This window comes from Choloepus didactylus, chromosome 15, assembly GCF_015220235.1.
Source record: "Choloepus didactylus isolate mChoDid1 chromosome 15, mChoDid1.pri, whole genome shotgun sequence".
Lineage (NCBI taxonomy): Eukaryota > Metazoa > Chordata > Mammalia > Pilosa > Megalonychidae > Choloepus > Choloepus didactylus.
In genome coordinates, this window is record NC_051321.1 from 69,565,095 (window position 1) to 69,583,225 (window position 18,131).

At 40.8% G+C, this 18,131-nt stretch overlaps 1 protein-coding gene across 4 annotated transcripts in view; it reads right to left on the minus strand.

Annotated features, from left to right (window-relative positions):
• Positions 1 to 4,199: 4,199 nt before the first annotated feature.
• Positions 4,200 to 18,131, minus strand: part of P4HA1 (prolyl 4-hydroxylase subunit alpha 1) — a 99,634-nt gene continuing 85,702 nt past the window's right edge. For all 4 annotated transcript variants that reach the window (XM_037803950.1, XM_037803952.1, XM_037803951.1 and 1 more), the window contains 2 exons: positions 6,817 to 6,913; positions 4,200 to 5,298 (listed from right to left, as the gene is read on the minus strand). In XM_037803950.1, the coding sequence (XP_037659878.1) occupies positions 5,228 to 5,298; positions 6,817 to 6,913 (168 nt within the window). In that variant the 3' untranslated portion in view covers positions 4,200 to 5,227. The remainder of the gene's footprint in view (positions 5,299 to 6,816; positions 6,914 to 18,131) is intronic.

Here is an 18,131-nt window from a genome sequence, read left to right on the forward strand (position 1 = left end):
GTAGAGGAGCAGAGCCATTGGGAGGAGTTATGAGGAATGAGAAATTTTGCCGAGCTGCTGGGAGATGAGTAGCTGGCACAGGCAGTGAGGTTGGGAGAGTTACTGGAGCGAGGGCGGACGCAATTTCCCGTATAGGAGACTGAATGAAAGGTTAGGGGGACGGCAGAGGTATTCCAATTGCATTCCAAGGGGTTGTTTTCTGTGCTTTCTGAAAAGGAGAGGTTGGAGGCAACGGGCTCGTACAGTGAGGAAGAGGTGGAGAGGCAGAGCCAGCAGGAGGAGGTAAAATTGGGGTTGGAGGAGTTCACTGAGGCAAAGGCGGCTTGGATGAGGCTGAGGAGGGGAGAGGAATAACGAGAGGGGGGCAGAAAAGGTTGGGGTGGTGGGGTTGGCGATGCGTTGTTTGCAGCTGAGGTGCGGCTGGTTGGAGTTGAGGTGAGGCTGGAGAGCTGTGGAAAAAGGGGGTTAATGACTTTATTGGGACCTATGCCAGAGGGTGTTTTTAAAGCAGTATTTTGGCATGGTTGGCTTACAGCTTCCTTTTTTATTAGAATAAGTGATCCTTGGTCGGTTCCTTTCTTATAGATTCTGAAGCCCCAAGTTTGACCGAGTAACCAGGAGGGATCAGTGGGGAGCTGCACTGTAAGATTAAGATGTGTGCAGGATCTCTCACTTTCTTGGCCGAGCCAGTTAACAGTAGGGAGTTTGCACCCTGTAGGGGCCCACTTTAAGGTAAGGTAATGATCAGGAACAGGAGACTTCCAATTAGTGGCTAATGTTTCATACCCCCAGTATGCACAGTAGTACTTGTTGGGGGAATTGCAGTACGATTTTTTAGGATTTGAGGATGGGCACATGTAATATTGGGCCTGGGGGTTACTTACCTTTTGATCGCAGGTTTCTTCGACTCTGGAGACAAAGGTGGCGAAAGGCTTACTCGGCTCCTGGAAGAGCTTGGTGAATTTATTAGGCCGACAGGCAGAGCAGTTGGCAAACGCGCGTAAGGCGATGCCTCTGAGGATAGTCCAGAAGGTGGCAGGGACATTAATATAAGCAGACGCATTTAGAAACGCTCCAGTGCCCAAATAGGCTTCGGGGGGATGATAGACTCCAAGGGCTGCGTTTTGCTTACTTTGCTTAGCTGCTTCCGCCTGGAAGTGAGCACGCCAGTCAACAAACTGACCAGGGTTAAGAATGGAACGGGCAAGCGAGGCCCAGTCTTGGGGGATGCAATAGTCCATGCCGAGATCCTGCAGTATTTGGGAAGCGTATGGGCTACCTAACCCGTCCTCCTTGACGGCCCTGCGAAGTTGCTTAATAGTATTAGAGTCAATGGGATACCAGTCATACGGTTTCTGTGGGGTGGGGGCAAGGTTAAGAGGAAAGCAGCGAAAAGCACGAGAGAAAGGAGGACGCGCTTGCAGAGGGCTTGGCGCGGGAGTGGGGGTAGGGGGAGCGTTGCCCCAAGGGTTGCCTTGAGGTGTAGAAGGCAGCCAGGGGTTGTTAGTCGGCAGGGTGGGAGGAGCGGCGGCAGCTGCCGGTAGCGGCTCCGAGGGGGAGCTCGCCGAAGGGGGAGGTGGGAGTGGGAGGCCCCAAGCGTCGCAAGATGGCGGCGCGGTAGGTGTGGCTAAGACACAAGATGGTGGATCAGCTCCGCCCTGTGAAAGGGTGGGGCCCAAGGCATAAGATGACGGACTAGCTCCGCCCTGTGGAAGGGCGGGGTAAAGCGTATGCGGTTTTCGGCTCAGCTTAGGGCTGATGTCATCGCTTGGATTTAACGGGGCCTCGATCAGGGGGGAGGGAGCCTTGAAGGCAGGAGCGGATGGTTATCAAGGCGGGGAGTAAGCCGGGAGGGAAGCGCTTGCTCTCATGTTCCATGGCGTTGGTGACTCGATCAATAAGGTGATCATAAGTAACAGGGTCCCAAAGATGGCAAGTGGTGAGCCATGGGTTAAAGGGCAGCAGGAGGTCCCAGTATACTTGCAGCTGCCGGACAGACACTTTACAGCGATGAGTGTCTAGGAGACCCGCTAGAGCACGAACTTGAGGTGCCTGGCACGTAGATAGACGATTACCCATAGCTGAGGGGGGAGGAGGGGAGGTTGTTTACTGAGCAGAGAGAATGAGATAAACCGTGGCCACGAGGCCGAAGGAGACGGCGAGAGAGGAAAGCAGTGCCCTTTGGCAATGGGAGCAGTCGGGGGGGGGGCGGTTGCAAAGAGGCACACGGCGCCAAATGAGGAAACAAAGATACAAAGAACCACAGCAAAGTAATGGAGGGGAAGAGGGAGAGCGTTAGGAGAAACGGGGGTCATAGAAGTGCGCATACAAGAGGACGAAGAGAGCGTGGGGGAAGGGAGGAGCGGCTTCGGAGCGGTGAACCTCACACGGCTCCGGAAGCGGCGAAGGAGAGGCGGCCCTTACCTTGCAGGCGAGGAAACGGGAAGCTGGAGAGGCGTCCGGGCGAGCGGGCGACCTGCCGAACTGTTGTGTGGAGACGCTCCTCACACGGGGCACCAGTTGCGGTCGCGGTTACTGCTTCTGGGGGGAGTGGCGGCCGGTAGCGGAGCCCTCAGCTCTCGGGGCTGCTTAAAGGGTACCGGCGGCGGGGGCTCTTTCCCGGAGGCGAGGGCGAGGCGGAGGACTTGGCCAGGTCCTCGGCGGGAGGCGTGCAAGGTGTGGAGGGCGGCGATAAGGACAAAACACTCTTCATCCAGTAGGAGTATGCGCCAAAGAGAGTTTATTTAGGGGTGATTACAGGTTATATAGGCTGGTAAGGAGGGCAGGGCTGGAAAGGAGGTGAAGTAGCCTTAAATGGCAATACTGAAGGGAGAGGGGCTAGGATTGGTTCTGAGAGAACGCAGGAGCCGTTGCAGCGGGCGGGAGTTGTTCTGGCCACGGTGCATGCGCGCTGGCGGTGGCAGGAGTTGCCTTGGCACAGGGGAGTGTGCGGGTAAGATAAGGAAGTGGGGAAAGGGCGGTTGGGAGAAAGGCGGTTCCCTCCGGCAAGCCTCCCCTGCCCGTGGCATTTTGGGTGAGGAAAAGGGAGCTGCCTTGACCTCGCTCCCCAGGCTCGGGGGGGCTGCAGAGGGCACTAACGCCCATACCCACTACCCTCCCCAGGGGGTGATATCAGGTCCCCTGGCCCAGGCCTGGTAAGTTGAGGTACAAGCTCAGTCACCCGCAGGGTAGTCAATGACTTTCTTGCTGAACCTCCAAAGCACTCTTATTTTAAAGGTCACCATTTTAAGAAAAGAATTGCAAACAACAATTGGACCTAACGCTTCATGCTGGAAGCTTTTTTCTTCCCTTTTCATTTGGTTATTATGAAACTGGAAGGAGTTCTGTAAAATTTAATTCTGAAAAGAGTTTACCAATTCATATATGGGGCTTAGGGTTGAATATAAAGAGGAAATCTGTAACATTATGGAATATGTCACTCCCTTCCAAGAAAGGTATTTTTATTCTACTTGCTAAAACATTTGGTAGTAAACATTAGTTTCCATTCCTTGAACCCCATTTTATTTCTATAATTTTTGAAATTGATGTTTTCATTTTATTTTTTTACTAATAAAGTTTTTAAAAAAAGTCATCTGTGGACACAAAATCTGAGTGGATTGAAGTATCCAACTTAATTCTCAATATTACTTACTAAAATACCTGTGGTGGAAACGAAGGGTAGCTGGAAGAAAGGAATTTCACAGTTAATTTAAAGAAGAGGTAAAAATAATACTTTCCCATTAACCTGTTCTTTCTTAAATATTTAAATACTGTGTAAAGGATAAAGATCCTTAATGTGAGGTAGGATTCATCACAAGAAATGTAAAAAGTTAGGCAAAGGATCAGTTAACATAGTTCATTAAGTTCACAGCTTCATATTTCCACCACAGTTTCAAACAAGATAAAGTTAAGTAATGCTATTCGAATAACCTCATAACATACAAAAGTTGTAGAGCTCCTTTTGAAGGAAAGACAATTCTGAATGTTTCTGAAATTTCAGGGAGTCTAAAGTTTTTTTCCCCATAAAATGTCAATTTTGTAACTTAAGAACATTAGAGTGAAGGCAAAACATGAGTATAAAAAAGAAAAAAAGCTACGTCCCATGTATTAAAGAAATAAAAAATTAGGAATAATCTGTTATTGCTATAGCATATCCTCAAGATTCAAACATGGAAAACAAAACACTCAGAAGACAGAAACATTTTTTAAAAAGATTTAAGATCATAAATAGGTCATTGTCACAACACATTTCAGAATTGGAAAACAAATATTTTGGCTTTTTAGAAAAGAGATTTTTTTTTTTCTTTTTATCAATTCTGTCATCACTGAAAGGACCTGTACATTTTTAAATTTCCAATCTCCTAAGGCACACTGTTTATTTAATCAAAATGCTAATGTCACCACCCTGTTGTAGCAAGAATAAGAGGCAAGTGTATTAGCACTAAGAAAAACAGCAAATTGTATGGAAAAAATCATCAGTCATTAAATAAAAAATGAAAAGAAACAGTCTAAGTGATGATTAGTTTACTCAAGAAGGCCCAATATCATTATGCAGGACACTGTACTAAATTCTTTTAAAAATCAAATAATATTTTAACTCAAAACATTTAATTCACCACAGAGCAGCTATGAGAGGAGAGGGATTGGTAGAATATGGTATACTTTCTTTAGAAAGGACTTGGGAGAAAAAATCAACTTGTGTATGAGCGCTCAGAATCATATGGAGCCCAGGGATTAGAGTCCTAGTTTATTAATAGTCTTCAGGCAGATTCAGAAAATAAACTAGGTAAAGATAATACCTAGGAACATACTGCAAGGCATCTGTTTTTTCAATCACATGGCCCATTCTCAGCCTACAATTTACCGAGATGTAATGAAATACTAATTTTGGATGCTAAAATTGTATTTTTTATCTAACCAAAAAGTTCTTTAAAATTTAACAGTAAAATTTCCTCATTTTTAACCCTGAATTGTTTTGTCTTCTGTGATAGCCACTGAACTTTAAGGTTTTACATGTAAAAAGCGCGTAATGATTTAGTGTTACTTTTAAAAGGAAAAATCCCCCCTAAAGTTAGTGATTGTCCACAGATGAAACATGGGATAAAGTTCATGACTGAATCGATCATGGAGTGTTAGTTAATTGTAAACTCTTGTAAGTTAAGACTGGGAAGTGTGTTTATCAGAAACATCAGAATAAAACAACCAGAGAGAAAGGGAAGCCTGTTTGTCATTCCAATTCTGACAAGGTGCATGGTCTTCGAAATTCTTGTCCACGTTCATGGAGCCATTTATTGGATACTGTGAGGAGAAAAAAAAATTAATTTCCCCATCTAAATAATATTTAATTAACTTCTAAAAGTTTATAACAAAGTTTCAACAAGGACTAGAACCGCAAGACAAAAACAGATAAAAGCAGAGGCTACTTAACAACTCTTTTAAAAATCTGTCCAAATGTTAGAAATACAGAAGATAATACATTTTAAAAAGAAGTGCTTGACAGTCAATGTGTATGTATTTCCTAAAGTTTCCTATGTTCAATGTGAGATAAATGTTCAACGAGCTAAAAATGGAATGAAGATCCAGTTACAGATAGAACAGAACATTGTTTTACCTGTTTTTAAATCACAACCTCCAAAATGCAAAGACATTGTAAAAAATAACACATCTCTACTCTAAAGGAACAACTCTAGGATCAATCACCATTATTATGTGCTTATTGAGTTTCCTTGGTTCCAAGATACATTTTTTAAAATGTACCCCAAAAGGAACTAATTGTCTACTTCATTTCCTGTATCACAGAACCAATTCAATAACATCAACAGGCACAAAATACGTAAACTAGAAACTTGAATAATTCTTAACCCCTCTTCCAGCTTTCTCAGTGCCTATATCTAATCTTTTATTCGTCAAATGTTGTCAACTTTCTTTTTATGTCTCTCAAATCTACTCTTTACCGTCCAATCCTTTTGCTGTTTCCTTAGTCCAGGTTTTCATCATTGCCCACTGAGACAATGGAAAACAACCTTCTAAACTGAGGTCCCGTCTAGTCTCTCCTCACTCTACTGTAGTGGTTCTCAAACATCGTAATTATCAGGGGAGATTTTTAAAATCCTGATAATCAGTCCTCACCCCTTAATCTTGCCATGTCTAATACAGTAGCCATAAGACCCATGTGGCTATTGATCACTTGCAATGTGGCTAATACTATATAATTTCAGCTGTCTCTTAACCTCTTCTAATGTAGCCAACCCTAACTTGTATGACCCTAAGTGTGAGTGCCTCCTTAAATGTTGTGCCTGATGCATCTCGCTAGCATCACCCTTATTCTGGCCCTGGCCCTAACATGCCTGGAAAACTACCACTCAATCTTGAGGACCAAATTTAAAATTAAGGTCTTGAAGAAGGCTCCCTCTTCTTTCAAGAGGGAGTCACCATCCTCTGTTTACATCTTTGTATTATATCTTATACTGTAGTATAATTTATCCATTAAGTAAATTAATAGATTTATTTCTCAAGCAGATTGGGAACCATTTGAGGGGAAGATACTGTCTTATTTGATCATAACTCAATTGAAGTTTCTTGGAATAACTAGTGGAAATTAAGTTCAAAATGAAATCTATCAAAATTCTGAACTATTGAATGAAAATTTATCTTAAGATCAGGAACTTGCTTGGTTGAATCCCATACTGTTAAAAGTCATATTAGGCCTAATCTGTGGGGTTGTTTTTGTTTTATTTTAAAATGTCAATTATAATAGTTTTCAAAATATGAAATAAAAATCACAAATTCTATTCAGAGAATATAGGAAATGTTTACCCCATTTGTTTCCAACTAGCACTGGACAGGCTGCATGCCGTGTACTATAATCTCCTTCTCCACTGGCAAACAGATTATACCAGAAAACAGCAGTTCCCTAGGGAGAACAAAATACAGAATTATCCCCAAATAAAATGGCAGCTTATAATTTTCCTCTGTTCCTGCCAAAGGACTCCTCTATGGCACTATCGTATCTTCCTGTGTTATAATTCTGAAAATGTGATCATATCACATCAATCATTTTCCTTGACCATGTGAAAAAGTTAATACCACAAAGTTGCTTTAAAAAATAGGGTTTATCAGAAAAAAGCTAACAAATCATACAGTGACAAGATGAAGGGGCAAATATCAAATGGAGCTCATTTAAGGAAAGAAGACTTTTACTGCAGTCCCATAAGTTTTGGTGTGTTGTTTTCCTGTTTCAATTATATCAAGTTATTTCTGCTTTCCCTGTGATTTCTTCTTTGACCCATTGGTTGTATAAGAGGGTACTGTTTCCATATATTAATGAATTTTTCAGATCTTCCTTTGTCATCGATTTTTAGCTCCATTCTATTATAGCCCAATAAGATATATAGTATGATTTCAATCTTTTAAAATTTATTAAGACTTGTTTTGTGGCCTAACATATGGCCTATCCTAGAGAATGTTCCATGTGCACTTGAGAAGAATACGTACTCTGCTGTTGTTGAATGAAGTGTTCTATATTTGTCTGCCGGGTCTAGTTGGTTTATAGAATTGTTCAAGTCATCTATTTCCCTAGTGATACTCTGTGGAGATGTTCTATCTCCTAGTAGTAATGAAGAACTGTCTTTCAATATTTGCCTCATTTATTTTTGGGGCTCTGCTATGAGGTATATGTAAGTTTTATGTAAGTATTATACCTTCTTGATGAATTGACCCTATTATCAATATTTAGTACTCTTCTTGACACTTATTTTTTACTTAATCTCTTTAAAATTTTTTTTTACCATTTAATGCTTTATTTTACAAAAATAATTACTGACATTTATGTTGTGTTCGAACCATGATAATTATTTGAACCATTACATGTTCAACTGAATACAATGCTCATCACTAGTCCTATTACTCCGTGATTATAGCATTAATTCTTAATTCTGAGTCTTTTCTAAATTTTATGTATTTCATATTAAAGTAATTTTTTCCAGAGGATTATTTAAATTAATAAACTTACTTTCATATGTTTCTGGGGATACTTTCTCCCCTAAAGCCAATGTTACATTTTTATTTATTTATTTTTCACTGTGGTATAGCTGCTATATTTCACAAATATTTTTATAATTGTACCATTAACTATAGTCGGTCATTTACAAAAGGGTTCACTGTGTGGTGCAGTCTGGTGTTTTAATTTTTTTTAAGTGTCTTGGTGTAGGTCTATTCAGACCTATTCTGTTTGGGATACGCTGCGCTTCTTAGATCTGTAATTTTATGTCTTTCATAAGAGATGGAACATTTTCATTGATTATTTCCTCTATTCTTGCTTCCGCCCCTTTTCCTTTCTCTTCTCCTTCTGGGACACACGTGACACGTACATTTGTGTACTTCATGTTGTCATTCAATTCCAAGATGTTGCTCAATCTGTTCTTCTGTGTACAAGATTTCAAGTGTCTTGTTCTCCAGTTCCTGAGTGTTTTCTTCTGCCTCTTGAGATCTGCCATTGTATGTCTCCATTGTGTTTTTCATCTCTTGTGTTGTGCCTTTCATTTCCATAGCTTCTGCCAGTTTTTTCAAACTTTTGATTTCTACCTTACGTTCATCCAGTGTTTTCTTTATAGCCTTCGTCTCTTTTATTATATCTTCCCTGAACTCATTGATTTGGTTTTTTATTTGATTTAGCATATTTCTTTGAAAAATTTTAATATTGTTTCACTAAAGTGAAATATCTCAACTGTATCTTGATTGAGGTGTAAATTTGTTCCTTTGACTGGGCCGTATCTTTGTTTTTCCTAATACAGATTGTAGTTTTCTGTTGTCTAGCCTTCTGGTTTTGAGATTTTCCCAGACCAGAATGTGTTCAGGTCTCAGAATGGGATTATATTCAGGTTATATCTTAGAGGAATGACAAACTTTCCTGTGAGGTTTCCAGTCACTGTGCTTTTCCTAACCTGCCCAGCGGTGGTACCTGTCAGCCTGTCGCTCCTGACTGGTGTAGAGAGGTGTGGCCTCCTTAGTTTCTATTTTGGCTGTTTTCCTCCAGGCTCTGGGGTCTGGTTCTGAAGGGAAAACTGGGCCCCACCTCCTTACTCTTAGGGAAGATACACCCCCTAGGGGGTTATCAGCTGCATTTGAATAGTCTCTGACTCTGACCCAGATGGGGGTGGAGATAACCGAGTGCTGGGAACTGAAAATGGCTGCGCCTCTCTCTTCTGAGCCCTTCAGGTTGAGAGAGAGAAAAAGGGACAGAAAGCCCTCATTTGGAGCCAGTACACAGACCCCCAGTTTCACTCGTCAGCCAGAGATAACACCCGGTCTTCTGGGCTCATCCTCCCAGGACAGGTGAATCTTCTGGTCTTAAGGTCAGTCATAACTAAAAGTCTCTGTCTGTTTCTTGGGGGGTTGTAGCTTGTATTCAGCAGACCACATTTGTTAATTAAAACCCCAGATGGAGCTCAGATGAGCTGTATTCACTTGCTTGGAGAGTGCTGCTAGTTTCTACCACGGCGAGGTTTTGCTGCTAAGTCTGCCATGGGGGGAGGGGGCTCTTGGCACAGTTCCACAGCTTTTACTTACAGATTCTACGCTGCGATCTCAGGCATTCCTCCCAGTGCAGGTTGGTGTATGATGTGTGGACAGTCACAGTTGTCCCCCAGCAGTTATTCCAAATTATTTACTAGTTGTTCCTTGTTGTGGTTAGTTGTTCCAGGGGACTGAATAAATTCCACTCCACTCTATGTGGCCATCTTGCCCCTCCTCCTATCTTTTAATTTTTAATCTAGTAGCATATATATGACCTAGAATTTCCCCCTTAAACCATATTCACATATATAACTCAGTACTGCTAATTACACTCACAATGTTGTGCTACCATCACCACTATGTATTTCCAAACCTTTAGGATAAACCCAGATAGAAATTCTGTACTTTATAAGCATTAATTACCCATTCCCTACCCCCAATCGAGCTCCTTATAACCTACACATTCTTCATTTTAATTCTATGAGTTTACTTATTATAATGAATTCTTCTAAGTGAGATCATACAGTATTTGTCCTTTTGGGCCTGGCTTATTTCACTCAGCATAACGTCCTCAAGGTTCATCCATGTTGTCTCATGCATTAGGACTTCACTTCTTTTTACACCTGATTAAAATTCCATAGTATTTATGTACCACATTTTGTTTATCCAATTATTGGTTGATGGTCACTTGAGTTGCTTCCATCTTTTGGCAACTGTGAATACTGCTGCTATGAACACAAGTATGCAAACATCAGTTCAATTCATCTAGGTATATACCTAGTAGCAGGATTACCAGGACATATGGTAATTCTATACTTAGCTTTCCAAGCAACCACCAAACTGTCTTCCACAGCATCTGCCCATTTTACATTCCCACCAGCAACGATAAGTGTTCCTCTTTCTCCACATCCTCCCCAACACATGTAATTTTCTTTTTTAATAGTAGCCATTCTGGTGGGTATGAAATGGTATCTCATTGTGGTTTTCATTTGCAATTTTCCAATAATTAACAATGGTAGCATCTTTCAGTGTGCTTTGTATATCCTCTTTGCAGAAATGTCTATTCAAGTCTTTTGCCCACTTTTCTTTTTTACCTTAACTTATAAGTTTTAGATTTACTATATAACATGACGCAATTAAATGATAGAATTAAAACTCCTGCTCACTTTTAAATTGGGTTTTCTTGTTGCATTCTAGGATTTCTTTATATATTCTGGATGTTAAACCATTATCGGCATGTGGTTTCCGAATGTTTTCTCCCATTGAGTAAGTTGTCTTTTCACTTTCATGATTAAGTCCTTGGATATACAATGGTTTTTAATTCTGTGGAGGTCCCATTTATCTATTTTTCCTTTTGTTTTTTGTGCCTTTGGGTGAAATGTATAAAAAACCATGCCTAACACCAAAGATCCTGAAGATGCTTCCCTACATTTTCTTCTAAGAGTTTTATAGTCTTCATTCTTGTATTTAAGACTTTGATCCAATTTTTTTGAATCTGCAGATTTTATTGAGATATATTCACATACCATATATTCCATCCAAAGTATACAATCAACTAAATCTTACAATATCATCACTTAGCTGTGCAATCATCACACGCAATTTTAGACAACTTTCATAGCTCCAAAGAGGAAAACAACAGACAAAAAAAAAAAAAAGGAAAACCCAAAAACACCCATATCCCCAACCAACCCCCCCAATTATTGACTTCCAGAATTGGTATGGTGCATTTTTTACTGCTGACTAAGAATATTAAGGCATTACTGTTAAATATTTTTAGCCTGTAGCTAGAAATAAGCAATTTTTCCCCATTTACCACTCTATTATTAACTCTTTGTACACGTCATACACTTGTACTTCATGCAAGAACTTATTTATATTTGTAGTGTTAACCGGTGACACATATGATTTTAAACAACCACTTTCAATCAAATTCACCTACAATATGGCACTATTACTTATAATCCCAATAATGATATTTGTCCTTTTATGTCTGGCTTATTTCACTCAGCATTAAGTCCTCAAGGTTCATCCACATTGCCACATGCTTCAGGACCTCATTCCTTCTTACAGCTGCATAATATTCCATCGTATATATATATATCACATTTTGTTTATCCACTCATCTGTTGATGGACTGCTGATTGTTTCCATCTTTTGTCAATTGTGAATAATGCCACTATGAACATCAGTGTGTAAATGTCTGTTTGTGTCCGTGCATTCTGAGCTTCTGGGTATATATGACTAACAGAACTGCTGGGTCCTAGGGCAACTCAATATGTAGTTTACTGAGGAACTGTGAAACTGTCTTTCACAGTGGCTATACCATTTTACATTCCCACCAGCAGTGAATAAGTGTTCCTATTTCTCCACATCCTCTCCAAAACTTATAGTTTCCTGTTTAATAGGAGCCATTCTTACAACTGTGAGATGATATCTAATTGTGGTTTTGATTTGTATTTCCCTAATAGCTAATGAAGATGAACATCTTTTCATGTGCTTTTTAGCCACTTGTATTTCCTCTTTGGAAAAATGTCTATTCATATCTGTGCTGGTTTGAATCTATGATGACCCCCACAAAAGCTATGTTCTTTAATGCAATCCTATGGGGCATTTTGATTAGGGTGGAAACTTTTGATTGTTTCTATGGCAATGTGACTTACCCAACTGTGGGTGAGAACTTTGATTAAATTATTTCCATGGAGGGGAGGAACCTAAGACGGCGACTAGGTGAGACGGAGGAAAAAACACCTCCGTGGAAAACACTAGATAAAAAACCAAAAAGGACCCAGAACACCACTTCCAAAGTAGCACCAGCTGGACAAGTTCTGCTAAAGTCACAGAGAACGTGCGTTTGGTGAAACCAGGAGTCTGCATTCTGAAACGAGTGAGTAGGCTGATCCGTCAGTCACGTTGCAGTGGGGGGAGACGCTGGGCTGGTGTTTTTTTTTTTTTTTTTAAAAAGAGAGAAGCCCAGGAACAGCTGCAGATAAGACGGGAGCGGTCTGGACTAACGCCTCGGTGTCTGGGGTGGAGGATACCCCTTCCCACACCCACTGCTGATTGTCTTGGGTCCAGGGAAACAAAGGGGAGAAACCCAGCCTCGCGGCCTTCATCCCAGCGGGCGGGGCTGCTCCTGCCCAGGGCCGAGCACGCAGCGCAGAGCCGAGCCGAAAGGCCCAGCCTCACAGCCGTCACCGCAGCGGGCAGGGCTGCTCCCGCCCGGGGCCGAGCACGCAGCGCAGAGCTGAGCCGAGAAGCCCAGTGTCGCGGCCGTCTCCCCAGCGGGCGGGGCTGCTCCTGCTCAGGGCCGAACACACAGCACAGAACCGAGACAAGAAACCCAGCCTGACAGGGAGTCTTTCCTGCAGCACTGCTCACACGACAGAATATTGGCCGTGGACAGTGGCCTTGAATACACCCATGGCTGATTGTCCCGGAGCTGGGAGAGCGGAGCTGTGCAGGAAGGGGGACGTTAACGCATCCCATTCAACCATCTTTGAAGTGGGCTGGGAACGCCCCTACACAGCCTGGCAGCCAAGGGCTTCCCCGGAGGCCGGCGCTCACTTGTGACGTGGCACGGCCCACCCCCCCTCAACAGAGGTCCTGGAAAAGCACAGCAGGGTAGGGGAACCGCTCAGAAATCCCAGGGAACCTAAGCCAATACCAAGAACTTTTGTGTCAGCCGCAGAGAACAGCCTTAAATCTCTGGGAACACCTGGGAGGTTTGATTGTTAAACCTGCCCTTCATCCCTAACCACTCAGGCACATGCCCCTCATTGAGGGCAGACAGCACCAACAACACACCCAAATTAAGTGCACCAATTGGACCCCAAAAGAATCACATCCCCACATAACACAAAGTTGGGGAGAACTGACTTGAGGGGAATAAGTGACTCACGGATGCCATCTGCTGGTTAGTTAGAGAAAGTGTATGTCACCAAGCTGCAATTCTAACAAATTAAAGATCAAGTAAAGCAAATGCCAAGAGGCCAAAAACAACAGAAAATCTTGAAGCATATGATAAAACCAGACGACATGGAGAACCCGAACCTAAACACTCAAATCGAAAGATCTGAAGACACACAGTTCCTGGCAGAATTAATCAAAGAACTACAGACAGGCAAAGAGAGCATGGCACAAGATATAAAAGACTTGAAGAAGAGCATGGCACAGAATATGAAAGACATAAAAAAGACCCTAGAAGAGCATAAAGAAGATACTGCAAGAGTAAATAAAAAAATAGAAGATCCTATGGAAATTAAAGAAACTGTAGGCCAAATTAAAAAGACTCCGGATACTCATAATACAAGATTAGAGGAAGATGAACAACAACTCAACCTCCTCGAGGAGCACAGAACAGAAAATGAAAGAACAAAAGAAAGAATGGGGAAAAAATTGAAAAAGTCGAAACGGATCTCAGGGATATGATAGATAAAATAAAACGTCCAAATTTAAGACTCATTGGTGTCCAGAAGGGGAAGAGAAGGGTAAAGGTCTAGAAAGAGTATTCAAAGAAATTGTTGGGGAGAACTTCCCAAACCTTCTACACAATATAAATACACAAAGCATAAATGCCCAGCGAACTCCAAATAGAATAAATTCAAACAAACCCACTCCAAGACATATTCTGATCAGACTCTCAAATACTGTAGAGAAGGAGCAAGTTCTGAAAGCAGGAAGAGAAAAGCAATTCACCACATACAAAGGAAACAACATAAGACTAAGTAGTGACTACTCAGCGGCCACCATGGAGGCGAGAAGGCAGTGGCATGACATATTTAAAATTCTGAGAGAGGAAAATTTCCAACCAAGAATACTTTATCCAGCAAAACTCTCCTTCATATTTGAGGGAGAGCTTAAATTTTTCACAGACAAACAAATGCTGAGAGAGTTTGCTAATAAAAGACCTGCCCTACTTCAGATACTAAAGCGAGCCCTACCGACAGAGAAACAAAGAAATGAAAGACAGATATAGAGACTTTTAACAGACATATATAGAATATTACATCCCAGGTCACTGGGACACACGTTCTTCATTAGCAATCATGGATCTTTCTCCAGAATGGACTGTATGTGGGGACATAAAAACAAGCCTCAATAAAATAAAAAATATAAAAATGAATTTGTTCAAAGAACATTCTCTGCCCACAATGGAATACAAATAGAAGTCAATAACCATCAGAGACTTGGAGAATTCTCAAACACCTGAAGGATAAAAATGAGGGGGAGATGAAAACATTCCCAGATAATCAAAAGCTGAGGAACTTCATCACCAGTAGATCAGTCCTAAGCAGGCTGAAAGGAAGGGACAGTAAATAATTGACTGAAACCACATGAAGAAATGAAGATTTCCAGTAAAGATCACATGGTAGATATAAAGACCAATACTACTGTATGGTTGATTTATAACTCCACTATTTACTTCCTACAGGATCTAAAATACATAAACTGTAATGATAAATTGGTGGTTTTGGACTCAATGTAAAATATGTAATTCTTGACAAGAACTACATAAAGGTGGGGGAATGGAGGAGTATAGGAACACAGTTTACATGTCCTATTGAAGTTAAGTTGGTTTCAAAGAAAAACAAGATTGTTATACATTTAAGAGGTTAAATTTAAGCCCCATGGTAAACACAAAGAAAGTATCAAAGAATATGACCAAAGAGATGAAAAGTAGAGTAGGGGTTCCAAGAAGTGGGGGAAGGGGCAATGGGGAGTTAAGAAATGAGAGTAGGGGTTTTGGTTTGGGGTGAAGGGAAACTTCTAGAAATGGATGGTCGGAAGGTGACAGCATTGCAACATTCTAAATGTGATTAATCCCACTAAGGGAATGCTAGGGAGGGGTGGAATAGGAAGATTTAGGCTATATATATCTTTACAAAATTGAAAAAAAAAATAATAAGACAGTCTAAATAGACGACAATTAAATGCCAAGGATGATCCTGGATGAGATCTGAGGCTGGAGGAGAGGAGGCTCAAAGGGACACAGCTGGGACACAAGGAAAAAAAAAAAAAAGGAAATATAGAATGTAAGCTTTATATCAATGTTGAATTTCTTGAACTTCTTAGCTGCGTTTAATGAGACTGCATAAAATAATGTTCTTGTCCATGGGAAAGGTATATGTGAATTATATTGCCTGTTCAAAGATATGTGCAGCTTGTTCCCATATGTTCAGAAGATAGAGAAATAGATGATGGGTGTTACGGAGGGAGGGAGAGAGGGAGGGAAAGAAAGAGTGGTGTGACAGGATCTTAAAGGTGATGGATCAGGGTATCAGGGGAGGGGGGGTCAGGGTATGATGGAATTCTATGTAGGGGGTTTGTACTGTTTTTACAACTATTCCTGTAAGATTGAACTTGTTTCAAAATAAAATTTATTATTAATAAAAAAAAAATTATTTCCATGGAGGTGTTACCCCACCCATTCAGGATAGGTCTTGATTAGCTCACTGGAGTCCTTTAAGAGAGCTGAAAGCCCTCTGAAGCTTGGAGATTCAGACAGAAGGACGTCTGGAGAAGATAAGTGTTGCGGTTTGCTAATGCTGCTGTTATGCAAAACACCAGAAATGGATTGGCTTTTATAAAGGGAGTTTATTTGGTTACAGAGTTACAGTCTTAAGGCCATAAGTATCCAAGGTAAGGTGTCAACAATAGGGTACCTTCACTGGCGAAAAGACCACTGGCATCCAGGAAACCTCTGTTAGCTGGGAAGGCATGTGGCTGGCATCTGCTTGCTCCTAGGATGCCTTTCAAAATGGCGATCTCCAAAATGACTCCCAGCTGCAGCTGCTTGGAGGTTCTTCTGTTTGTGAGCTTCCATAGGACTCCAGCAAACTAATCAAGACTCACACTGAATGGGCAGGACCAAACCTCCATGGAAACATTCAGAGTTCACACCCTAACCAAAAGTGTCACTCGCAGTTGGGTGGGTCACATCTCCAAGGAAATAACCTACTCCCAATATCCCATGAGATTGGATTAAAAGATCATGGTGCATACTTATTTCAAAGTGCTGTTGGATTCTATTCTCAAGTATTCTATTGAGGATTTTCGCATCTATATTCATAAGAGAAATTAGTCTAATTTTTTTTCTTGTGATATCTTTATCTGGCTTTGGTATTAGAGTTATGTTGGCCTCATAGAATGAGTTAGGTAGTATTCCCTCATCTTCAATCTATGGAAAAGTTTGAGCAGGACTGGTATTAATTTTCCTTGGAACGACTGGTAGAAATCACTTATGAAACCATCTGGTCCTGGGCTTTTCTTTGTTGGGAGATATTTGCTGACTAATTTATCTCTACTAATAACTGGTTTGTCGAGGTCTTCCTTTTCTTCTAGAGTCAATGTAGTCTGTTCATTTGTTATGTTTGATAATTTGCTGGCATACAGTTGTTCATAATATCCCGTAGGATCCTTTCTATTTTGTGGGTTCAGTAGTAATGCCCCCCATCCCCATTTATGATTTTTATTCACTTCTCCTTTTTTTTCATTTTAAACCTATCTAAGGGATTGTTGATTTTATTGATCTTTTCAAAGAATCAACCTTTGGTTTGTAAATTCTCTTTTTTTTTTTTTAATTCTCTATTTCATTTGTTTGTGCTCTTTATTTCTTTCCTTCTCCTTGCTTTGGGGTTAATTTGCTGTTGGAATTTGTGGTCAACCATGTTTTGTTTATTTAACAAAGTGGACTAATATATAATAAACAAAAAACAATTGACCATAGATCTGAGGGTATATTTCTGAACTCTCAATTCAGTTCCTTTGATTGAAATGCCTATCTTTATGCCAGTGCCATGTTGTTTTGACAACTGTGGCTTTATATGATTTAAAGTCAGCTTGAGTCCTCCCACTTCATTCTTCTTTTTCAAGATGTTTTTGGCTGTTTGAAGCCCCTTTCCCTTCTAAATCAATTTGTTAATTAGCTTTTCCATTTCTGCAAAGTAGGCTGTTAGAATTTTGATTAATATAGCATTGAATCCTTAGATCAATCTGGGTAGAACTGACATCTTAATGACATTTCACCTCCTAATCTATGAACATGGAATGTCCTTCCATTTATTTAGGTCTTCCTTGATTTCTTTTAGACATGTTTTGTAGATTTCTGTATATAAGTCCTTTACATCTTTGGTTAAATTTATTCCTAGATATTTGATTTTTTTTTCATTGCTATTGTAAATGGGTTTTTAAAATCACCTCCTTGGATAGCTCATTACTAGTGTATGGAAACACCACTGCTTTTTGTGTGCTGATCTTGTATCCTGCCACTTTGCTGTACTCATTTATATAACTCTGGTAGCTTTGTTGTAGTTTTTCCAGGATTTTCTAAATATAGGATCACATCATCTGCAAACAGTGATGGTTTGCTTTCTTCTCTTCCTATTTGAATGCCTTTTATTTCTTTTCCTTACATAATTGCTCTATCTAGAACTTCTAGCCCAATGTTGAATAACACAGGTGACAATGGGCATCTTTATCTTGTTCCCAGTCTTAGAGGGAAAGCTTTCAGTCTCTCACCATTGAGTATGATGTTAGTTGTGGGTTTCTCATGGATGCCCTTTATCATGTTGAGGAAGTTTCCTTCTTTTCCCATCTTTTGAAGTGTTTTTAACAAG